At 36.1% G+C, this 24528-nt stretch overlaps 1 protein-coding gene across 11 annotated transcripts in view; it reads right to left on the bottom strand.

Annotated features, from left to right (window-relative positions):
* APC (APC regulator of WNT signaling pathway) overlaps nt 1–24528 on the bottom strand; it is a 132226-nt gene that overhangs the window by 51004 nt on the left and 56694 nt on the right. For 5 of the 11 annotated variants that reach the window (XM_025296447.3, XM_025296448.3, XM_044925513.2 and 2 more), the window contains 5 exons: nt 23395–23547; nt 14987–15071; nt 13623–13824; nt 7058–7166; nt 4343–4456 (listed from right to left, as the gene is read on the bottom strand). In XM_025296447.3, coding sequence (XP_025152232.2) covers nt 4343–4456; nt 7058–7166; nt 13623–13824; nt 14987–15071; nt 23395–23529 — 645 coding nt within the window. In that variant the 5' untranslated portion in view covers nt 23530–23547. Of the gene's footprint in view, nt 1–4342; nt 4457–7057; nt 7167–13622; nt 13825–14986; nt 15074–23394; nt 23548–24528 lie in introns of those variants that run through there. The other 6 variants (XM_025296446.3, XM_025296450.3, XM_025296452.3 and 3 more) reach the window with 2 other exon arrangements.

Genomic DNA, 24528 nt, shown 5'->3' with positions numbered 1-24528 from the left:
GTTCAATCCCTGGGTCAGGAATATCCCCTGGAGAAGGAAATGGTAACCCACTCCAGTATTCTTGCCTGAGAAATTCCATGGACAGAGAAGCCTGATGGCCTACAGTTCACGGGGTCACAAAAGAGTCGGACATGACTTAGTGACTAAAAGATAACTACCACCAAAAAGGTTCCTAGTTATTATCTATGCGTTCAATGAGTTATTTACCACTCCCCACCCCACCCCGCCCCAAACTTGCAACTTTTATCATTAAAAGATTCCAGATTTTCTTACATCTTTTTCTAGTCTCTATTCTGTTCTATTTGCCTACGTCTATTCCTGTGCTATTAATATCATACTGTGATTACTGCAACACCTTTACAGTAAATTTTACCAAATGGTAAGGTAAATCCTCACTCATTATAATTTTCTTAAATACTTTTGGAAATTCTTACTTTACAAACTTAAGAATCATTTTTCCGGGTTCTAAAAAAACTAAGATTATGACTGGAATCATATTATATTTCTATATCAACTTTTTAAAAAAAGACATTATTAGGATATTAAAATCTTCTCACCTAGGGATCTTATTTATTTTTAGCAACAGGGACATCAATGGTGTAATGGAAGGGGGATCTTACGCACCTGAAACAAGGTTCTGGAGTGACACCCTACCATGTGCGACGGATGACCAGCAGGACACGCAGCAGGCTCCCTCTCGGGTGGAAGGGGAGACTGCCAGTTATAGAGTGATGTCAGGTTGGCTCATTAGTTACCAGGGAAACCAGCAGGGGGAAAGCCCTTCACTGCCCCAGTGATAGGCACAGTCAATAGCTGGGGCCGGGCAAGTGTGTGGGAAGGTCAGTCTTGTATGCAGGGTGCAGGGGAAGCAGGCACTCACAGGATGTACAGACAGCAAGAGAACAGCCAGCCTGAGTGGTCTGGCTACTCACTTCACTCCTCCATACCCTGCAGGACCCTTACAATCTTGGCCTCTCTTTTGAGATATCCCTGGCGTCGCTGCAACCAGATAACACAAACACAACGCAGACAGCCACACAGGCTTCTCTACTTTCAAGGCCACATAGCGTGTCCTTTAGCAATTTTATATTTTTCTTCATGTGGGTCTGTTTTTGGTATTTTAAAGTTTCCTGCCATTATGAAGAGATCCTTCTATCCAATTTCCATTTCTAAATGGTAGCCATTGCTAATAGAGAAACACTAATTTATCTTAACTCCAGCTACCTTACTGAGTTCTCTCATTAGCTGAAATACTTTTTGGCTCTTTGCCATGGCTTTTCTAGGTAGACAACTGTATAATTCACAAATGACAATTATTTGGTCTCTTCCCTTCTAGTTGGAGAACAGTGCAGTAAACACTTGTTTTCCTTCTACCTGCATTAGTGGAGCCTCCAAAGTTGAGTGATAGTGATGACAGCAAGCAGCAACCACGTTACTGACCGCAACGGTAATAATCTAATTATTTCTCTATTTTCTCAATCGAATATAATGTTGGCTTCTGTTTCATAATTATTTTTTTAAAAACTTTTACTCCATTTTTATTTTTACTTGGAATTTTTATCCATCTCTTTTCCTTGCAAAGGAGGTACCACATTTTTTTCTCATGGCCTCAGGCCTTCTTGGAATTCACTTTCATGTTCATTAGCTGGCCATTCTAGTCTTACATGTTGAGTCACTCAAGCAGAGTTACAAGGCAAAGAATTACTATGGGCAATTATTTTCATTATTCCCATTACCTAATTATTAATATTTGTAACAGCTGCATACTACTAATTTAATAACTACCCAAATGATGGACACTGAAATTGTCTCTCTCTGTAAGTGTCTTACAAATAGTGTTGCAATGAATATCATAAAATCTATACTTATATTCTTGCTGCTTTAAGTAGACATTCGTGGAAGACATATTCTGAGAGTCTTACAGAATTACTAGGTCAGAGGGTAAAAACATTTTAACTTTGATAGGTAGTGCTACAGAGTCCTTCAGGACTGTACCAGTTTATTCTTACAACAGGCAGACGACAACGCTTCATATTACAATCTCTCACAATCTCACCAGTATTACATGACGCTAAACTTGAAAGCTTTTGCCAGTCTGATAGGCAGAAAATTAACCAACCAAACAATAAACCACCACCACTAACAAAAAACAACATTATTTTGTGTTACTTTTCCCTAATGACTAGTGAGGTTTCAGTATCTTTTCACAATCATTTATTAACCACTTGTACTTTTGTGATGGGACTACTCATACCTTTTGATTATTTTCCTCTTTGGTTGTCTTGTTTTCAACTGATTTGTAGGTGCTCCCTGTATATTAGGGATATTAACTCCTCATATGTACTACAAATACTTCCATTTTTGCTTTGTGTACAATATTTCTTTAACCCTAACCTTAATATGGAGAAGGCAATGGCACCCCACTCCAGTACTCTTGCCTGGAAAATCCCATGGACGGAGGAGCCTGGTAGGCTGCAATCCATGGGGTCGCTAAGAGTCGGACACGACTGAGCGACTTCACTTTCACTTTTCACTTTCATGCATTGGAGAAGGAAATGGCAACCCACTCCAGTGTTCTTGCCTGGAGAATCCCAGGGATGGGGGAGACCAGTGGGCTGCCGTCTATGGGGTTGCACAGAGTCGGACACGACTGAAGAGACTTAGCAGCAGCAGCAGCAACCTTAATATATTTCCAGAATAAATGAATGTTTGCTGTATTTATAAAATATGGGCTAAAAATTCCTTAGAATATTAACTAGCAAAAAAAGAACACTATATTCCAGAACAAAATTAAAATGAATACATCTGCAAATATCTGGACAAAATGGCCAAGAAAGAATTCAAGTTAATCTGTTCTACAGTAAGCTGTCTGGAATATACTTATTTATATATATATATATTAGAGAAGGCAATGGCAACCCACTCCAGTACTCTTGCCTGGAAAATCCCATGGGTGGAGGAGCCTGATAGGCTGCAGTCCACAGGGTCGCACAGAGTTGGACACGACTGGGCGACTTCACTTTCACTTTTCACTTTCATGCATTGGAGAAGGAAATGGCAACCCATTCCAGTGTTCTTGCCTGGACAATCCCAGGGACGGGGGAGCCCATCCGTCTCTGGGGTCGCACAGTCGGACACGACTGAAGCGAATTAGCAGCAGTAGCAGCAGCATATTTATATATTAATACAGAAATTTTCGAATCTACATCTTATTTCTTAAGTACCTTTAAAAACAAACACAATAACAGATACAGAAAAACATGCATACAGTATTCCATAAATTCACATTCTAAAAACGTAAATTCATATAAACCAGAGTAAAATTTCTTAGTTTTTCTATAAAAACAAAGAAAATCTGCCTGGTATTTTAAAATAATTTCATGAAAACATCAACTGTTACAAATACTAAATCTGTATTAATTGTATCATATAATTTAATTTACAGTATTTTTGGAAATTCATTATATATTCTTGATTCCTTGCCACTTATATGGTGATAAATACCTTCTCCCAATACGTAACTTATCTTTTCACCTTTTTTTTCCTTTTGGCCATGCCACTTGGCTTGTGGGGTCTTAGTTCTCTGACCACAGCCGGAACTCAGGGCCTGGCAGTACAAGCACTGAGTCCAGACCGATGGACAGACAGGAAATTCCCAAACGTGTTTTTTCCCCTTTTCATTTTCTTTAAGGTGCCTAATAAAGATAAACTCTTAATTTTAAAGTAGTAGAATTTTACCAATCTTTACAATTAGTCTAATGTCTTAAATCCTTTCTTATCCCAATATTCTTTCTTTACATAGTTGAGAGTAGAAACATGGGAATGTTCTCCATCCAATTCGTTTCTCTTCCCAATGTTCTCTTTATATGTTTCTCTCCTTGAATGAGACTTTCCTTTTTTAATATTCTGGGTTTCATTACACAAACACAGAAGTAAAAATCTCAAAGGATAACTAAAGTTAGCTAGCAACTAATAAGATGACCAGAATCGAATTCTTTTTCCCTCTTATAATTCCAAGGCATAGCAGAACAGTACCAGAGAACTGAAATATGAGGGCAGAATTATGCGAATACTGGTTATGCTTCCAGCAGCCATAGTAAATTATTCTTATTTTGAACTAGTGCCAAAGTAAAGACAGACTTTAAAATATCTTTAATATTTTCATTTTGATTCATTTTGATATTTGGCAAATCTAATACAGTTATGTAAAGTTTAAAAATAAAATAAAAAAAAAATATATCTTTAATAATAAAACTTAACCAAAGTTAACAGAGCTGTAATTCATTAGATTCTTCACAGAAATCTAGCTATTCCTGTTTCACAGTTTAATAATAAATGTTACCTGTGCTCGTTTTTCCATATCCTGGCAAGTACCTAGTTGTTCTTCCATCGCAACTCTGATTTGCCTTGCCTCATATTCCAACTGCCTTCTGGTCATATCTGTTTGTAAGGAAAACTAAAACACAAATAAAATGGAAATGTGAATATCTTGTGTTTATCAGTAAAAATAAAAAAGCATGTAAGTATCAATAAAGAAAATGAATAAACAAATACATAATTGTTACATATGAGAAAATTATTTTTTACTCTACGAAGTCCTAAAACTTGATGATCAGTGCGAGGCTCAGCCTGGGTTTCTGATATGAAGTGAAGAGTTGAAACACTTTTATTTCCCCACAGTCACAAATAGTTTTAATTAAATTGTACTAGCTCTTTAAAATATATATATATGTGTGTGTGTGTGTGTGTGTGTGTGTGTGTCCAGTTAAGGTAAGCCTATTTTTAGTTACCTTACAATTCTTCTGCCCTGAAGAAGCACTACTTTGAATTATTAAAAATTAGAATATTAATGTGGACAAAATAGAAAAACCAAGAATCAGGTCCATCATCCTTAAGTTGATACCTCACTTTAGGATTGTTATATACATATAGACTAAACTGAGAGAACTTTCCCACATGTAAAATGAAGAAGATAGAATAAAGAAAAGCTTTTATATAATACAATCATAAATTGCGAGATAATACAAACTTTTTGGTAAAAATATAAATATGAACCAAAGTTGAAACAAACCAAAAAAAGTACTTCTTCATGGAGTGGGTGTTAGTACATTCAAAACTTTATTAGCCCTCTAACTACAATTCCAGACGCTGTGGTAACTGCTAGGTATAAAAAATGAGGGAAAGGAGAAGGCAAAGAAACTTACAAAGACATGCTCCAAGGCTAAAAAACGACCAGGCAAAATGACAGGTGACAGTTATAATGGACCATGAAGGGAATAATCAAGTGCTGTCGATTTTTCATGCTCTATAAGTCCAATAAAAAGCTGCATGTGGACAATTCCCTGCAGGTCCAGGAGTTAGGACTCCAAGCGCTCACTGTCAAGGGCACAGGTCTGACCCCTGATCAAGAAACTAAGACCCTACATACATATACACACATACTCACACACACACACACACACACACACACACAAGCTGCATGTGTATGTGTCTGACTCAGAATAGCATTCTGTAGGCCTAAGAATCCCAAACTGTGTTGTCAGGTAAGTTAGAGGACCTTTCACCCTTTTCTCTTGCAATATACAGACGACACACGCAGAATGTGTTCCTATAGGCATATCCACATTATGTGTTGTAATACAGTTGAAACAGTCTGCATGCTGTGAGTCATGTTATAACTACAGTGAGTCAGTTATAACTACACTTATTTGTCCTCCACTTCTAAAAATCCCTTGCACGAAAGGCTGAAGATGACACACTATGCTACAATAATGTGGTTTATATCTGATGTTTTAAGCAATGCCTAGTAACCTGATAAGTATTTCCATATGAAATAAATCTTAACCTGCCTTCCCAATATAAAATAAAAATTTTGTGAATTTAAAAATATTTATGAAATATACGCAATTTACATTTGCTAATGTTGCCTAATGGTCTATAATGTCTTACATATCCTCTTAAATAAATGTGACTGACTATATGGTAAATTAATATGGGAATGATTTGATAACTGATCTTTGTTTCAGGTATTAATCAATTGCTCTTGAACTGTTTCATATACAACTGCATGCAGACAGCTGGACTCTAAATATTGTACATTTTAATCACCAAAGTGAATGTTAAGCAAAACACCACTTTAACATTAAGAGCAAATATCCCTCCAAACCCTCCTGAGCTCCTAATCCTCAGGCGTCAACACTCTCTATGAACTGTTCTTTCATTTGTGGTGTCTCCTGAGCTCCCAAAAGGATGTTAAGGACGTTGTCAGGAAGGGAGATTCTTTCCCTCTCACAAACCTGGATAAGTTTGTGCTCAGGAGGCTGAGCACTAGTTCTAGCTCCTGCCAGACAATGCCCACGCAGGAAACTGATTAACTGTGTGTTTTGGAAAAGGTTTTTCCTTCGTTGTACTTTTTCTTTTACTTTGTCCTCTCAAAACTTTATTAGAAAATAAAAAATCTAAGCTAAGAGTGGAAGATTAATTTTAATTGGTCTATTAAATTGTTTTAAAATTTATGGGTGACAGTTAAAGTCTTATTTAAAATTATTAATGTACTTCAGAAATGTTCTTATACGTGTCACCCCATAAATAAAACAGTTAACTTGGAGAGGCTGGGTGGGGAGGGAGAGGCTGACAGAATTAAGTTATTTTTTACATAGTTATATTAGCAAAACAAACAACTTTTAGTGCTTGCAAAAAGCCCTAACATCTGTGCCAACAGCTACTGTCATTTACAATAACTAGAATAGGACTCAAGTTATTTCAAAGATACTTTCATTGCAAAAACCATCTGGCACGAGTCCTGTAATATAGTTCAAAAAAACAGACAGATGGTGAAAAACATTTCTACAGAGTATCTTTGGTAATTCAACACATCTAATAAAAAACCTGGTTGAATCCTTAATCTTTTAGTTGTATCATCTTTATATACAAAATTCACTGACTATATATTTATGTTGAAGTTGGATAAAACATATTACAGTTTACAAATAACTATATAGTTATAAACAGATATACTTTCAGATATAAAAATAAGTTATTTTGTCAAGTTACTTACATTTTCAGTTAAAGGAAGGCTATCTATTCTTTTAGTGAGATTCTGAAGTTGAGCATAATACCAGTCTTTTTCCTTTTCTTCTTTGTCAAGGTCAGCAAGAAGCAATGATCTGTTTTTCAAAAAAAATTTAAGTTTACACAATGCTAATACAGAGCACGTAACAGCAACTCTCATAAGCTATAACTGTAATGTTTTCTATTTAAAGTAATATAATGAATAAGTAAGAATTTTACTAATTTGAGATTTCTGAAGGTAGGACTAAGATTATAGTCATTAAAATTTGAATATTAAAAGTTTTAAACTTTTTCAGCTAAATAAGATGGCAACCATTCTTACTAGAATATTTACATTCTAACCAAATGCTTTCGTCACATTTATTTACAATCTAAGAATTTGATGTTGGTATACAGTAAAAAGTACAGATTTAATAAAACTCAGATACAAGAATAAAAAGTATAATAAAGAAGCAAAGAAAAGCAGTAATTATGCAAAAAATAAATCTAGAGTATAGGGAACTATTGCATGTAGCTTTCAGCTTCTTATTGATCAAAATAAGAAATATATTATCACTGTGTAATAAGAGGAGGTTGTTCTGAGGGAGAGAAACATTTTCTTAGGCTTGGAATCTGAAGATGAACTTGTTACATAATTTCTGACAACCCAATCGATGATGTCCTCAATAACAACCTATATCAATACTCTATACCTGATCAATATACACATAAATTCAAAATAAAGTGTTAAGAGGAAAAAATCAGTAGGTACAAGAAGTATTAAAGATCCTGCATGGCTCAGAGGGTAAAGCGTCTGCTTGCAATGCAGGAGACATGGGTTCGATCCCTGGGTTGGGAAGGGCCCCTGGAGAAGGAAATGGCAACCCACTCCAGTACTCTTGCCTAGAAAATCCCATGGACAGAGAAGCCTGGTAGACTACAGTCCATGGGATCGCAAAAAGTTGGACACAACTGAGTGACTTCACTTTCACTTTCACAAGAAGTATATGATCTATGTCCTTTTGTGTGACTCCTTCCCTAAGCGACCACTAGTATTCTCTTATATTTATTTCCAGAGACATTCTATAAAAATGAAAGAATATGTGTGTATATGTACACGTACATTTTAAAACATAAATAATAGCATATTATTAGCTGTGTTGTCTTATAACTTTTTACCACTTAAAGTCTATCTTGGAGATCATTCTTGTATCAGAATATAAAAAGGTTCTATGTGTTTTTCTGCTAGCTGCAAAGATATTTATGAATCCATACAAGAGTAAATAGTAACTGGTTCTACGTTAGAGGGCATTTAGGGTCTTTTTTTTTTTTTTCCATTTAGGGTCTTTCTAATCTTTTGCTATTATAAATAGTGCTCCACTGAATATCCTTATATGTAACTTCATTGTACAAATATGCAAGCATGTATAGATGACAAATTCCTAGGATATGTAAATTTTTAACTTACTGTCCTTACTAGATATTGTACCAATTTATGCTTCTGCCACCTTTGACAATCTAAATGCTTTATCAAACTTTTAAGACTCTTTTACATTTCTAGGGTTTAAAAAATGGTGTATCATTATGGACTTCCTTGTTTTTGGCCATGCTGCACAGCTTGTGGGATCTTAGTTTCCAGACCACGGATGGAACCCCAGCTCGCGGCATTAGACGTGCAGAGTCCTAACCACTAGACCAAAAGGGAATTCCCTATTACTAAGGTTTTAATTTGATTTCTTTTAGTATGGGTAAGGGTAAACATTTTTCCAAGTTTAAAATCCATTTTTATTTCCTTTTCTGTGGCTTTTTCTTATTTACAGGACCTCTTCTGCATTAGGAACAATAGTACTCTGTCAGTTATAAATGTTATTTTCTCAGTTAATCACTTGAATATGAAGATATTTTTTATTATAGCTTCTGGGCTTTGCTCTTACTTGAGTCATTCCCCACTCTGACTCTGTTATTAACACTTTAAAATTCTATTTGATTATATTTTCTTGATGAGTATGTATGCATGTATGTGGAAAGTTCTACTGTTGCTAAACTTTCCTTTCTTTACTGAGAAGCAACTTGAAAAATAAGAAATAAGCCTTCGCTTTTTGCTGTGGCAACCTCAGTAGTGGGGGAATTCATGGGAAGAAGCCAGATCTTGGTTACGATGTACCAACCTGAGGCAGAGGTGCTGACCAATGAGAAGCTGCCCTCTTCCCTCCATTTTTGACAACAGGAGCAGGAGAAAGCAGTCCAGAAATCCTGAACCCCTTTCACAGGCTGGGTATTACAACTAGCAAAAAAAATGAGATCTGACCCTATTTTTAAATGATCCCTGATGAGCACCTGCAGGACCTACCAGGACTAAGGCAAGGAAACAAGGGATAGAGGGAGATGCTATTTCTTCTGATTCAGTTCAGTTCAGTAGCTCAGTCTGACTCTTCGCAACCCCATGAATCCCAGCACACCAGGCCTCCCTGTCCATCACCAACTCCCGGAGTTCACTCAAACTCACTTCCATCGAGTCGGTGATGCCATCTAACCATCTCATCCTCTGTCGTCCCCTTCCCCTCCTGCCCCCAATCCCTCCCAGCATCAGAGTCTTTTCCAATGAGTCAACTCTTCGCATGAGGTGGCCAAAGTACTGGAGTTTCAGCTTTAGCATCATTCCTTCCAAAGAACACCCAGGGCTGATCTCCTTCAGAATGGACTGGTTGGATCTCCTTGCAGTCCAAGGGACTCTCAAGAGTCTTCTCCAACACCACAGTTCAAAAGCATCAATTCTTTGGTGCTCAGCCTTCTTCACAGTCCAACTCTCATATCCATACATCACCACTGGAAAAATCATAGCCTTGACTAGACGGACATTTGTTGGCAAAGTCATGTCTCTGCTTTTCAATGTGCTATCTAGGTTGGTCATAACTTTCCTTCCAAGGAGTAAGTGTCTTTTAATCTCATGGCTGCAGTCACCATCTGCAGTGATTTTGGAGCCCCCCAAAATAAAGTCTGACACTGTTTCCACTGTTTCCCCATCTATTTCCCATGAAGTGATGGGACCGGATGCCATGATCTTAGTTTTCTGAATGTTGAGCTTTAAGTCATCTTTTTCACTCTCCTCTTTCACCTTCATCAAGAGGCTTTTTAGTTCCTCTTCACTTTCTGCCATAAGGGTGGTGTCATCTGCATATCTGAGGTTATTGATATTTCTCCCAGCAATCTTGATTCCAGCTTGTGCTTCTCCAGCCCAGCGTTTGGCATGATGTACTCTGCATATAAGTTAAATAAGCAGTGACAATATACAGCCTTGATGTACTTCTTTTCCTATCTGGAACCAGTCTGTTGTTCCATGTCCAGTTCTAACTGTTGCTTCCTGACCTGCATATAGGTTTGTCAAGAGGCAGGTCAGGTGGTCTAGCATTCCCATCTCCTTCAGAATTTTCCACAGTTTATTGTGATCCACACAGTCAAAGGTTTTGGAATAGTCAATAAAGCAGAAATAGATGTTTTTCTGGAACTCTCTTGCTTTTTCTGATCAGTCTTCAATAAATTGACTTATTTAATCAAGATCTGGGTGCTAAAAGTGCTCAAATGAATAAGCTAATTTTAGCTATGGTATTGGAGAAGGAAATGGCAACCCACTCCAGTGTTCTTGCCTGGAGAATCCCAGGGACGGGGGAGCCTGGTGGGCTGCTGTCTATGGGGTCGCACAGAGTCGGACACGACTGAAGCGACTTAGCAGCAGCAGCAGCAGCGATGGTATTGGAGTGAGAAAAATGTTAAGGAGAATAGGGCCAAGTTGTTGCTATCAAGTTTAAGACTGAACTCTGGCAAAATGCTCTTGCTTGCGAAGCCAAAGTCAAGAGCCAACATGGTAACAAGTGGTTAACTGACAGGAGTTGATCTTATGACTCATACCACAGTATTTAAGGCTCAAAACTGAAAGGAAGCTGGTGGGTCTTTATCATTTAGCAGATTAAAGGCTTGTTTAGTGACTGTCAACAGTCTTCTTTAAAATGTAAATGTTAGCTAGGAAGTTAGACAGGAACAAGGGGAGGCCTGGCTGAAAGGGATGCAAGCTGATCTCTGAACATCCCAGACACACCCATGAGAGCCCACAGATGTTACAAAATAAGCACAGAGACTTTTCAACTACTGCACATGGGCCCTGGGCACACAGTGGATGCAAACCACCAGGGGGCTTCTCCAAGTAGACTTAGGCAGTTAGGAGGCCTTTAAGGGCTTATGAATATTCTACATCTAATTATAAGATGGACTTAGGGGAAGACATATGGTAAGGCATAACAACACAGCCTGCTGTTACATAACTTGAAATTGTCAACTGGCCTTGAGTGTATGACCATTTGCATTCCTCTCATTGATTGGTGGTGGGTACAAGCCCTACTCTGCACCAGGTGTAACCAAAAGGAAGAGACTGGACCTATAATAAAAGGGGAGCCAAGAGGGATCAACAGGAAAGATGGGAGGGCTCCTTTGGGAGTATCTTACTAAGAAAAGATCTGTCTGCTTGAGCTGAACTGAGCTGTAACTTGTCTGATGTTCTACACCTTTTGGTCCATTGCTCCAAATTTTTATTGCGATGAGACAAGAACCAAGGAAGATAAATAAACTGACCTGACATAAATTTCATGTCTTCTTAGTCCTCTAGCTAACTCAGGATCATCTAGAAGAACATGGCACATGTATCAGGCATTTAAATATTTGTTAAAAAGTATTAATGGCTAATGTGACAATAACTATTTGATTGTATCAGACATAGAGTGCTAAGCAGTTTTTTAAAAGTATCTAATTTCATCCTCACAACATATTTTAACTGGAAAACTGAGGTTCAAAAAGGTCATGGAGCTTCCCTGGCGGTACAGTGGTTAAGAATCCTCCTGCCAATGCAGGGACACGGGTTTGACCCCTGGTCCTGGAAGATCCCACATGCCCAGAGGTAACTAAGCCCACGCGTCACAACTACTGAAGCCTGTGCTCCCTACAGCCCGAGTGGCAGAACAAGCCCCCATTCTCTGCAACCAAAGAAAGCACCTGTGCAGCAAGGAATACCCAACACAGTCAAAAATAAAAGTAAATTAAGAAAAAAAAAAAGGGTATGGATCTGGGCTTCAGTTCTGGCTTCTATTTTCTAACACCTACCTCACTTAAACTTACTGTATCTATAGGTAATACAGAGAACAAGAGAAAAATGATACAGAGATAGTTTCTATGACTTAAGGGATGTCTGGAAAGAAAGAGTAGAAAAACAGAGGGGGTAAAATCATCAAAGAAATAACAGAATTTTCAAAAGTTGAAGAAAATAAATCCTAGACCTATTCACACAATCAATCAAGTACGAGAGCAAAATACAGCTTTTGTCACATAAACAAGGGCTAAATTTACCTTCAAACAATGGTGAGAACCAGGAGGCCACAAGATATTGAGAACTACACACACATACACACACACACTCTTTGTGAATAAAATCAGGCCTTTGTCACATAAAGCAAAGTAAGTTCCTAGGAAAATTGGCACTCTCATATGCCTCTTAACAGCTCAAAGGGGACAAAGTGGTGGAAGAATGGGTACTCCAGTTAGCTTCTGATTGTTTCCTAGACTCTCAGAAACAGTCCTGGTTCAAGATATGAAACAGAGATTCATTTAAACTCAAGAGATTAAAGAAAGCTTAACACTATTTCTGGTCCATGATTATTGTTATTTTTAGAGATGGTCACATCTAAAACCAGAGAGAAAGTAGTAAAAGGTCTTTTGCCTCTCAATGAGATATGCTGGGTATTTTCCATATGTTAATATCCATTGTTCATAACTCCACAAGGTAGAACCATATTCCTATTTTACAGAAGGAAATGACACAAAAATTTAAAGACTTGACCAAGGTCCCAGAGAATTTATACATTTGTACATTTATGCAAATTAAGATTTATAAATTTGAGTATTTCTTGAAAGTCCAATAGAACTTTTAGGAATATAAATATGGTATCAATCATGTATAAAGGAATTTATAATTTTATAGGAGGTACAAAAATACTTGACAAAGTTCTTGGTAACTATATATTCTGATACTTGTGAGATGATTTTAAGTTCAAGAAGAAAAGAATTAACATAGTAGCTCTTAGAAACAAGAATTGATTCTGTGCCAAGCAACATTTTTTTAAGAAACCGAAACTGATAAATTGTTTCATTTGTTTAATAATGGAAACCAGTCAGCTTATACTGAATCTGGTAGCTACTTAATTCATTTGAAAAGATAATGGAAAAGTCAATCAAAACTCAGTTACATATTTTAGCCACTGTGATTATGTATACTATTTGTACATGATTCAATGTACAGAGCATTTGAGCATTAGAATCCCAAGAAACTGTCTCCTTCACATTTTTAGATGTAAGATAAGGACAATCAGTAATACACTGCTTTGAGACAATAAATGGAAAATGCTGTCTAAGTGCTGCTTGTGATCACCCACCACACACACTTCATAATTCCTGTTTTGTATTGTCACAAAATGACAAAATCTAGCAAAAATTGGAGCATAAAAGTTTACCACTTAATGAAGAAAAGTTACCTCTCTTTTTCAAGTTCTTCTAAATAACCGGTATTTTCTCTGCTTCCATTTACAAACCCTCTTCTTGGAAATGAACCCATAGGAACAGGACTGCATTCTCCTGAGCGACTAGATACAGATCCTTCTCGGCTTCCGTAAGAACGGAGGGACATTTTGGACCGTAGTTTCACTCCAGGGAAATTACTGCTATCTAAGTTAAGTTCTAAATAAAATACAGACAAGTTTTTATAAAACAACTGCTTTAAGTGATCTAAAATATTGCTAATGTAATTATATTACCTTTTAATAATGAAACCTTAGGTTCACATTTCAACCCTCAAATTTTACACCATTTTATATATATATAAATACATTATATATATATATCACATAAAGTATGCAGAGTACTAAATTATGGCAGTTATTGAGCAGCAGATCTATACAGGGACAGAGGGAATCCATATCACAAATGCTGATGCTCAGAGAAATTCACTCACTACTGGTTCTATAAAAGAAACGTCCTGAAAAAAACCCAGGCCAAAGCACATATAAAAGGGTACGCTTGTGGTGGTGACCTCTGCAATATACACAAATACGGGTCATTAATAAAGAAAAGTTCACCTTTTGGTTTAGAGACCTGTGACTTTAGATTTCTATCAGAGAAAGCCACAAATGTATATGAGTGAATGAACAATTATTTAGGAACAGAACAGCTAAACTTTCCCTCCAAGATAGCTTGAATCAGTCCGGTGGAAAAAAAGTATGTTAAAGAAAAATTAGACAGAATGTCCTTTCTTAGATTCCTACTAGGTAATAATATACTTGGGGATCCAAAGGTAATTTCTCTGCCCACCTTCAATTACAATTAAAACTTAGCTAATTTGACATTTGAATTTTTAAGTAATAAAACAAGAAAGACATTCTTTCAAAATTCTATTAAAAATGGGTTAAAATCAGTGTGTGTGTGTGTGTGTGTGTGTGTGTGTGTGTGTATGCACAAAGATAAAGCACTTCTATTCTGAATGGAACAAAGAAAGGCACTGACTCCTTCAAATGAAGCAATGGGTCCAGTCTATAGCATAAAGCTTAATAAAGGCCTACTTAATGACTGGCAGAAGAGCAATGCATTTTAGAAAGAGCTGAAAATTGTCAAGAAAGGTATCTAAAATAGTTTATTTAAAGGCAGTTAAATGTTTTAACTGAAAAAATGACAAGCAAATAGACTTTTTACATATTTGTACTTAAAAAATTACATGCTAATGCATTAGGCTAAGAAAATCCAACACCAACATTCTAATCAAGAGAAGCGTTATTTGGATACATACTCCTAAAGTTGACAACTGGAGCTTTAAAAAATTACTTTAAAACATTTAAAAAAAATTTACCTTTAAGACGTTCTAATAAATCAATCTGTCCAGAAGAAGCCATAGCTTCATCTTCAATACTTCCTTGTAGTTGTTTAAGTACTTCCTATAAAAAAGAACACAGTATCTCAATATGACAAAATTCTAAATAACTTTTTGAAGAATGATTTTAAGTTTCTTGGCATTTAGGTCTGCTGGGGGAAAAAGTTATTTCAGATCTATCTGAAAACATATAAAATGCAAAGTACTTTACAGATACCATCTATTACTAATTATAAATAATAAGTTACAGCCCAATGACAACACTGATCCTTTGTGACAATGGTGATTACAAGCAGTCTCCACACAGTATACACAGGCTAGTTAAGATATGTTATTTGTAACTTCCGAAATAACATAACAAGGAGGATTACTCTCATTTTTCAGATAGACCAACTGAGACTCAAAGATTTGCTGAAGACACAAAAACTAAACTTGTACCAACATGGCCATGAAAGACAGCAAATTAACACATTATGCTGTTTTATTTAACACCCCAATAGATACCAAGCATTTATATACTAAATTTATATACATTCTACTAGTACCCTGATTTATAGTCAGCAGATGGTTAAATGACTGTATGCTGTCTCCCAACTTCTGATCCATTACGTCCTTTCCCATCTAAAGCCTTCTCTTAACAAATTTTTGTCAGAGAACGTTAAAAACTTTCACTTCCTACTAGTTTTTCTGTATGTTCTTTAACAATAATTTATATGTATTTTTACATTCTACATATTCTGAGGCATCCCATTCTAGTTCATAACAAAATCTTTGCTGGCCAAGTAGGATTCCAAATGCAAAACAATGTATTTGAACAGTTACAATCCTACAGCTATGGGCAGTGTTCCTCTATGTGAAAAAGGATCCATAAATAGACTGAAAAGGACACCTGTCAAGAAGAGTAAATATAGTAAAGACTATGTCAGTGGTTTCGGAGAAGGCAATGGCACCCCACTCCAGTACTCTTGCCTGGAAAATCCCATGGACAGAGGAGCCTGGTAGGCTGCAGTCCATGGGGTCGCCAAGAGTTGGACATGACTGAGCGACTTCACTTTCACTTTTCACTTTCATGCATTGGAGAAGGAAATGGCAACCCACTCCAGTGTTCTTGCCTGGAGAATCCCAGGGACGGGGGAGCCTGGTGGGCTGCTGTCTATGGGGTCGCACAGAGTTGGACACGACTGAAGTGACTTAGCATGTCAGTGGTTTACCTTGACAGTCACATTAGAAGCATTAAGAAAAGAATTCCTATGTTAACAATAAGAAATAGCCTGTGACCTTAACGATCTGCCCTTCAAATAAAGACCATGTTGGAAGTTAAGAGGCTTAGATAAGTAGATGTGGGAACGTGGAGGTGACTGTTATTTACAGTCAGAAATTATGTCAGTGTATCACAACCACGAGATAGGACATAAATTTGCACAGGCATGTCTTTCTTGAATGAATGTAGATTACTATAAACATCAGGACACAATTCTCTTCCATAACATTTGAGAATTACCATTGGAGGCTACCTGCAGTTTTCAGGATCCTGAGTCTCCTTCCATCCACTGCTGCTTGCAATTCAATGATCTTTTAATCTTATTTCTTATAATCCCTTGGAGAAGGAAATGGCAACCCACTCCAGCATTCTGGAGAATCCCATGGACGGAGGAGCCTCGTAGGCTACAGTCCACGGGGTCGCAAAGAGTCGGACACGACTGACCGACTTCACTTTCACATAATCCCTAGTTTCACAATTCAACACTTACCTTTTTCAAGGAACTATCAATGATATGTCTGTAATCCTAACCTCACAACTTCAGAATCATTTTTCCAGTATGACTGATAGATGCTTTACATTCAATGTGTCTGGATGATATGCACTGTATATGTAAATGTCCAAGCTATCACCCTGTGCCATTAAATCCTGTTCCTTGCCTTGTATCTGTTCAGTTAAATAGCAGTAGCCTTCTTTTCCCTTTCGGCTCTAATCTTCAGCCTCGCGTCTTTCATCTCCCTGATCAGTTATCAATTCTGTATTTTAGGCTTAATATCTCTTATTAGCCATCTCTTTTCTATTCTTATGTCATTATCCTGGCTGTTGACCCCCCCAAAACTACTAAAATAATCTCCTAAATGGTCCTACCTTGCACAGAACTAACAGATTAATAAAACTTTTAAAGCACAGCTCTAATCAGGTCTTTCTTTATACATGATCCTTCTCTAGAGCCTATCATCAGGTGTTAACGGTGAGTATTCTATAGAAGTTGGGATTACAAGCAATTTTTGTTTTTGGTTTCCTCATTTTAAAACAACAGATATTATCAAAACAAATATTGTTTTCAGAAAAAGTACAAGCATTTAAGAATTCAAAAGCAACAATTAAAAGAAATCCCTGGCATGTCATAGGACATATACTTAATTTTTGAAAATTAATGGCATATTACTGGTTTTTAAAAAACATATTAAAAATAATAAGGAAAAATTAAAATAACACCAACAGAAATGAAAAGGCCATGTAAATCTGCATGCTCAACAATGAAGGATTAAATAAATTTATGGCATTAGCCAAACAACAGAATATTATACAACTACAAAAATAGTATGAAATACTTAATGACATGAAAAGATGGCTCTATTAAATTAAAAAGCATGCTGCAAAATATGATCCCATTGAATGCATGCCTGCATAAAATGCACAGAGAGAAAAATATACACATTATCAAAGGTTCAGTTCAGTAGCTCAGTTGTGTCTGACTCTTTGCAACCCCATGAATCGCAGCACGCCAGGCCTCCCTGTCCATCACCTACCAACATTAAAAAAATTTTTTTAAATGGGTGAGTTTGATCTCTTTTTGTCTGTATTTCCTAAATTTAAAAAATAGTGAATATACATAACTTGTAAGTTTTAAGTTTCTGTGCATATGGCTAGAAGTCTATTGGTAAAGGCAATAACCATAAAGTAAATAAAATTATTGAAATTTAAAGTTAAAAAAATTAAAATTTCAAAACAGCTATCTTGAAAAGCTACTTATTCCAATGTGTTCTCTTAAATTATTCTTGTAAATTCTGAGTTATGAATCTCAAAAAAATGCAGTTAATTTATAGATCCGGTTACTCTGTCTCAAGATGACACTATCCAGCATGACTACATTCCTACTTTCTTGTGAACAGTTTGTGTCTATTCCATAATAAAAATTAAGCTCATTTCTTTTCTGTTTTACTGAGATAGAATATACATATGAAAAGCACACCAATCTTAAATTTCTTATATAATCCAAGTATCCATGTAATTGCCACCCAGGGAAGACACAGAACATTTCCAGTATCTCAGAAGGTTCCCTTTTGCCCCTTACCAATCAATATTCATTCTCCAGAAGTAACTAGTACTCTGATTTTTGTTACCAGTTAGTTAGCATGCTTGTGAATTGCATATAAATGAAATCACACAGTATACAGTCTTTTGTGTCTTGTGTTTTTTGCTCACCAAAGTCTCTATGACACTCATCCCATGCTACTGTATGCATCAGTTATTTAATACTGTGCAGTTGTCCGCTGTATGACTAGATCTCCACTGATACATCCCTTATCCTTTTGATGGGCACTTGGGTTGCTGCCAGGTTGGAAGCTATTATGAAGAATGCTACTACGTACATTCCTGCACTTATCTCCAGGTGGACACATGTACTCACTTCTCTTGAATATGTATCTGGAGGTTTAAATGCTTAGTCACAGTGATTAACTTTAAAAGAAACTGCTGAATGGTTTTTCAAAGTGTTTGTGCTATTTTATACTCCCACCAGCAAGGTTTAAGTTTGATTCTTCCTAATTATAGATTCCAATTCTCTGTTGAGATTTTCTGACTCTTTATCCATTTAATCCATCATTTTTTCCAAATCATTTAAAATAATTATGTTAAAATCCTTGACTCTTACTTACAATATGTGGATCATCTTGGGATTTGTTTCTATTACCTATTTGCTCTGTTGGTTATCAGTCATTTTCCTATTTCTTTGTATTTCTTGTAACTTTTAACTGTATGCCAGTCATTATGTATACAAGAACAAGAAAGACTTGAGATTAGAGTTTCCCTTAGAGAGTTTGCCCTTTCCACCACTGGGGTCTGATTTCCTTCAACCAATAACTGAAAATGGGTTGCAGATGCAGTTTAAGTGAAATTCATATGGGATTTCCTAATAGCTCAGTTGGTAAAGAATTCATCTGCAATGCAGGAGACCTGGGTTCAATCCCTGGGTTTGGAAGATCCTCTGGGGAAGGGAAAGGCTACCCACTCCAGTATTGTGGCCTGGAGAATTCCATGGAATGTATAGTCCATGGGGTTGCAAAGGGTTGGACACGACTGAGTGACTTTCCCTTTCGCATCTGATTTGGTTTGCTGAGTTCTTTCAATGTATCTCTTCTCTTAAATTTAGACTGAGGAGACCTGCTATGTGAAAGTATTCCTTTAGCAGGACATTCCTCCTAACATTCTGCTTCCTAGTCCACCCCAGCATCTTTCCCCTCAACAAGACTCAGCTAACATCCCATGTATTTGGAGAAAATGTGAGAAACTAGTCATACACTTGGAGCTCTTCTAAACGTCAATACTTCACATATGCCTGTGTGTGTGTCAAGACCTCCAACAGTGGAGTCTTGATGCCTGTGCCAATGATTATCAGTCTGTCCCCAGAATCAGCAAACACCCCTGGGAATAAAATTACTGGTGATCTCAGCTCATCTAGAAAGGGCTCTTTCCTCTTAGGAATTTTAGTTAATATAGTCCTTGATGATTTTACAGTTCTCCAATGTCTTTAAAAGAATGGTTTTTGTTTTTATCCAGTGTTTTCTAGTTGCTGTGGTAGGGCTGATTAATTGCTTGGAGCTGCATACTGAATACAGCCTAAAAAGAAGTCCTTAATTTCAAAGAGGTTTTTAAAAGAAAATGCTACACAACTACAAAGCAATTTCAAACAAAATATTTCACAAGAATGTTTTGAGAAATGATGGTTTTTTAAATTAATATGTAATTTTAAAGGAGAGAATACTCACTTGTATTTATAAATTCTTGAAGTTTGGTTTTACAAAATCATATAATCAAACATTATTTTAAAAACATGTTAAGATTTTAAAACCATGAGAGAATTAATTATTACAGACAAATTACTGTGGTCATATAGGTGAATAGAAAATATCAATGAGTAACTGTGTCATTTCAAGGGAGTTTTAACTTGACCCACTTCTGTTTTTCTCGCTATGTCATAGTTACTGATATCTTTTATTACTAGATAAAAGTATACTTGGTAATTAAATCTTCAAAATAAATTATGAACTATGCCAATTTGAATTTTTACTTCTCATTTTTTTTCTTACACTCTGAAAATAAAAGATACTCTCCATGTAGATGGTTTTACAGTTAAAAAACAATTTATAAATACTTCATTTTACTAAAATGCAAGAGATATAAACAGTTGGTTAAAATTTTACCTAGATATATTTTTCTACACCATGCCATCTTTCAATTTAAATGCTTCATACTTCACTATATTTTGGAGAAGGAAATGGCAACCAATCCAGTACTCCTGCCTGGAGAATTCCATGGACAGAGGAGAGGGACAGGCTGCAATCCAAGGAATCGCAGAGTTGGACATCACTGTGCAACTAACTTAACTTTTCACCGTATTTATCATGCTGTGATACTCAGTATTTTAAAGTAAATCACATTGACTTCCTGCCCTGGAGTAAAAAGTATAGTATATCATTTCCCTTAAGTTTAGCTATAATTGCTGCATTCTTATTCTAAATCCCACAAAATCTGTAGTTTATTTTAATTACAGAAGCATCAAGTATATACATAACTGTATATGTATGAGAATAATGTAACGAACTCCCATGTATCCTCACATTAGTTCAATAATTACCAGCCCATGGGTTTCTTTCATTATACTTATACCCACTTCCTCCATTCCCCCTCAACCCAAATTTATTTGAAAAACAAATCTCAGTCATCATACTGCTTTTTCTCTAAAAAAAATTCTACATATATATTTAAAAAGGGATTCTGTCTAAACACAACCACAATGCCATCATTAGACCTAAAAAATAACATTTTCTTAATATTCTCAAATACAGTCAATGCTCACATTTCCTTAACTGCTGTACACATATTTCCCTGACTGTCACACACACAGAGAATATTTTTATACTATCAATGACATGTAATCAATAGCAAAGCAGTATTCTCTTTTGCCACTAGATGGTACTACTGTATAAATTTCAGAAATCCTGGAATTATCTAGTTGGAAGAGACACACCTTGCCGGAATGATCAGTAAACTTAATACAAGATCATATGATGTATTACAAAGTCTAAAAAGTGATTTTTTTTGAGAAATAACCATTGTTTCGGATTAACTTTAATCCAATGTAGTAAGTTCCAGTGTTTCCAAGTGTCTTTTCACACATCGATATTTTAAGACAAAACAAACAGAGCATGGTTTCCTGTTAATACCATAAAGCTGCTGCTTTTTTTTTTTTTCAAAAAGCTTCTTGAAAGGAGAGATACATAAATAATTTCAGTAAAAAGGCATAACTGCTATGATACCATACTCTAAATCCTGAAGAAATATGTGGATGGCTTTGCAAGGATGTCTGTAAAAACACTCACTGAGCAGTAATCAATTCATGGTTGAATTCAGACATATCTTAAATACTAATATTCATGATGTATATTATACCCCATTGCTAAGAGGTCAACCTGGTATTCCATTGCAGAAATTTAAGGACCTGACATATTGTTACTCTGAGAGCCATTCCACACTTCAGCATTCCCATCCATTGAGATGGATCTAAAGGTATGTTAAAATGTTTCACCAAAAAGAAGTTTCAATTTGCTCTAGTTAAAAAAAAAGATAAAATTTTAAAAGAGGACTCAGAATTCTGCACAAGAGACATTCAGACAGGTGTGCTAGGAAGAATTCTCTTCTGAAGCAGATAAACGATTAGTCCTGCTGGGGAGTTTAAATTTTGTATCTTTAAACTTTTAAAACCACATGTCATGTACAATAATTTTAGATACATTATGTTGATCAGTGTTAAAATACCAAACTACTCTTTTTTAACCTAGTAAGTAATTGATTCAGCTGTTTTCATGGTTTGTGGTGAGAAAAAAAATGTTTCTTTATAGTCTATAGAAAAAAAGATTTCTTTATGAAGGACTTGAGATAGGTATCTTGGAGATCTGTCATTGCTACTGCCACAAAAATAGGCAACAGAGTAGAAAAGATTTATGGATAGAAGAGAAAGAAAGGGAGAAAGAGAAAAAGAAAGAAAGGTTCATATGAGTAAAAGGCTACACTGCTATGATATTGAATAAAAAGGTAAAAGAGGAGCAGCTCAATAGTTCAGTTAATACACAGAAGCTTGAAGAATAAGAGAGACCTCAAAATGCATGGAAAAAGAAATAGAAGAGATTAATAAATGAATAAGGAATAAGAGTGGTGAGCAGACAGGGAGAAGAGGGTCAGAAACCCAGATGGTAAAATAGCCAAGGTGCAGAAAAAACATGTAGCAAGAAGGATTTTTTTTTTTTTTAAAGAGAAGGAGGTAACAGTTTTGTTGATGACCTCCAGTTCTAGTCAATTCAGTGAGAGGAAAATCTGCCTAACTGGAAATTCAAACAGTTAAAGTTTTAACTGGAATTATTTTGAAATAAGAACGTATTTTCCCAGTGCACACTGAATATTTTATAACTTTTCATAGAGGTTATCACAGCTTTTCAATGCTATATAGAAAACCAATTTCAGGGCTTGAAGGTGTCATGGACATCATCTGTTAGTGCAACGACTACTTTTCAAATAAAGCAATTTAAGTCTAGAAGGGCACCCTACAGTCTGTAGCTCAGCTTATGGCAAAACCAGCAACAGAATCAGGCACTAATCTCACTTCAGGACTCTTCTCATTAGGTCGCCCCACACTTCCTGATGGTCTGTCACTGCAGCACGTAAGTGACGACAGGATCTGAGGGGTTGGGGATGTGACTGTGATCTGTTTTAATCCTTATGATAAATCCTACAGCTGCGAGGCTAGCTTCTAAGAGTCACACAGGACCCCCAGCCTCACTATAGCGATGGTGAAGTTGGTCTCTCATTTTTAAGCTTAAAAATAACTAAGGACTAACTACTTAGTTACTGTGGTTTTATAATCATTTTCTTTATATGATTTCCTGGATGAATTAAAAACATTTGGACTGAAAATATCAATGTTAACTTTTGCAAGGAAGAGTTTAAAAATTACTGCTTAACTTAAAAAATACACTTCTAAGTAAGTGAAGTGTCTAACCCCAAGTTTACAGGAAGAAACATGGAATAAAAACGGATAAACTACAATTTAAAGTCACAGTCTTGATACCTTCATATTAGATGCCTCAGTTTCCAGTTTTGTAAGATGATTGGAATTATCTTCTAGCTCTTGTCGAAGATTTGAGTTCTCCATCTTCAGGGCCTCAACTTGCTTTAACAACTGATCATATGAAGCTGCAGCCATCCTTGGCTACCCCTGGACCTATAAGGTTAAAAAGGATTTTGAAATTCACTACTGAAAAATAGAGTGGCTGCTTGTTACAAAGAAAGGGATAAAGAAACAAAACCTCCAGACATTTAATAAGAGCTGTGTTAATGTAGCGGTTTCAGTCTCAAAACAACATTGTGCCAGCGGCAGCATCTTTCTGAGAAGATGAAACACCGAGGTTTTAAAGACAAATAAGATTTAAAACAGAAGAGAGCTTCAGTAGTGTTTGAAAAACACCTGCCTTTTCACAGGCGGGTAAGATTTCTATCAGGTTAGAATTTTTTCGAGGTTTCAGAGATACTTTTAATGGTCTTACAGACAGGATTTAGGAAATGCAGTTATTGATAAGAAATATATTTATATTGGTCATATTAATTTACTTCTGGATTTTGTCCAATAGTCACACAATTTTATAGCCCAAATGGATTAATGAGATTAGGTATATGCAGTCTACCACTTTTCATTTGATAAAAGGCTAGTCTTAAAACATTATCCATGGGGAAATACGAAGTTCCAAGAAGGCCTCATTAAAAAGGTGGTCATTTAACAAAATAGACACAAGGGAGAAGACTGGATTGAGACTTCAAATCTTTTGGAAAGAAAGATGATAATAATTGCTAATATAAAATTCTATAACATTTATCCAAAAGGATGAATATAATAGGCCATGCTATGGCATATGTATCACAGGACCCACTGTGCGCACATTGAGGCTGAAAGACACTTGAAAAAAACGGATGATTTTAGGAGACTGTCAAAGAGAAGTGAAGCAGAGGCTGGCTATTAATAACATTACCATGAAAGAAGAGGGGAGAAAAGAAAGATATAGAGGACAGTCAGGTAATAAGAGGTCCTTGGCCTGAACAATTAGAGAATGCTAGAAGTTATGTTCAGACTAACGAAGTTCCAAAGACCCAGATCCTCTTTGTAGTTTAATTTCTATGGAATAAATAAAATTCTACCTATCTCTAAGAG

This window comes from Bubalus bubalis, chromosome 11, assembly GCF_019923935.1.
Source record: "Bubalus bubalis isolate 160015118507 breed Murrah chromosome 11, NDDB_SH_1, whole genome shotgun sequence".
Classification (NCBI taxonomy): domain Eukaryota; kingdom Metazoa; phylum Chordata; class Mammalia; order Artiodactyla; family Bovidae; genus Bubalus; species Bubalus bubalis.
Note: the sequence above shows the minus strand (reverse complement) of the source record. Positions and strands in the feature narration are given on the sequence as shown.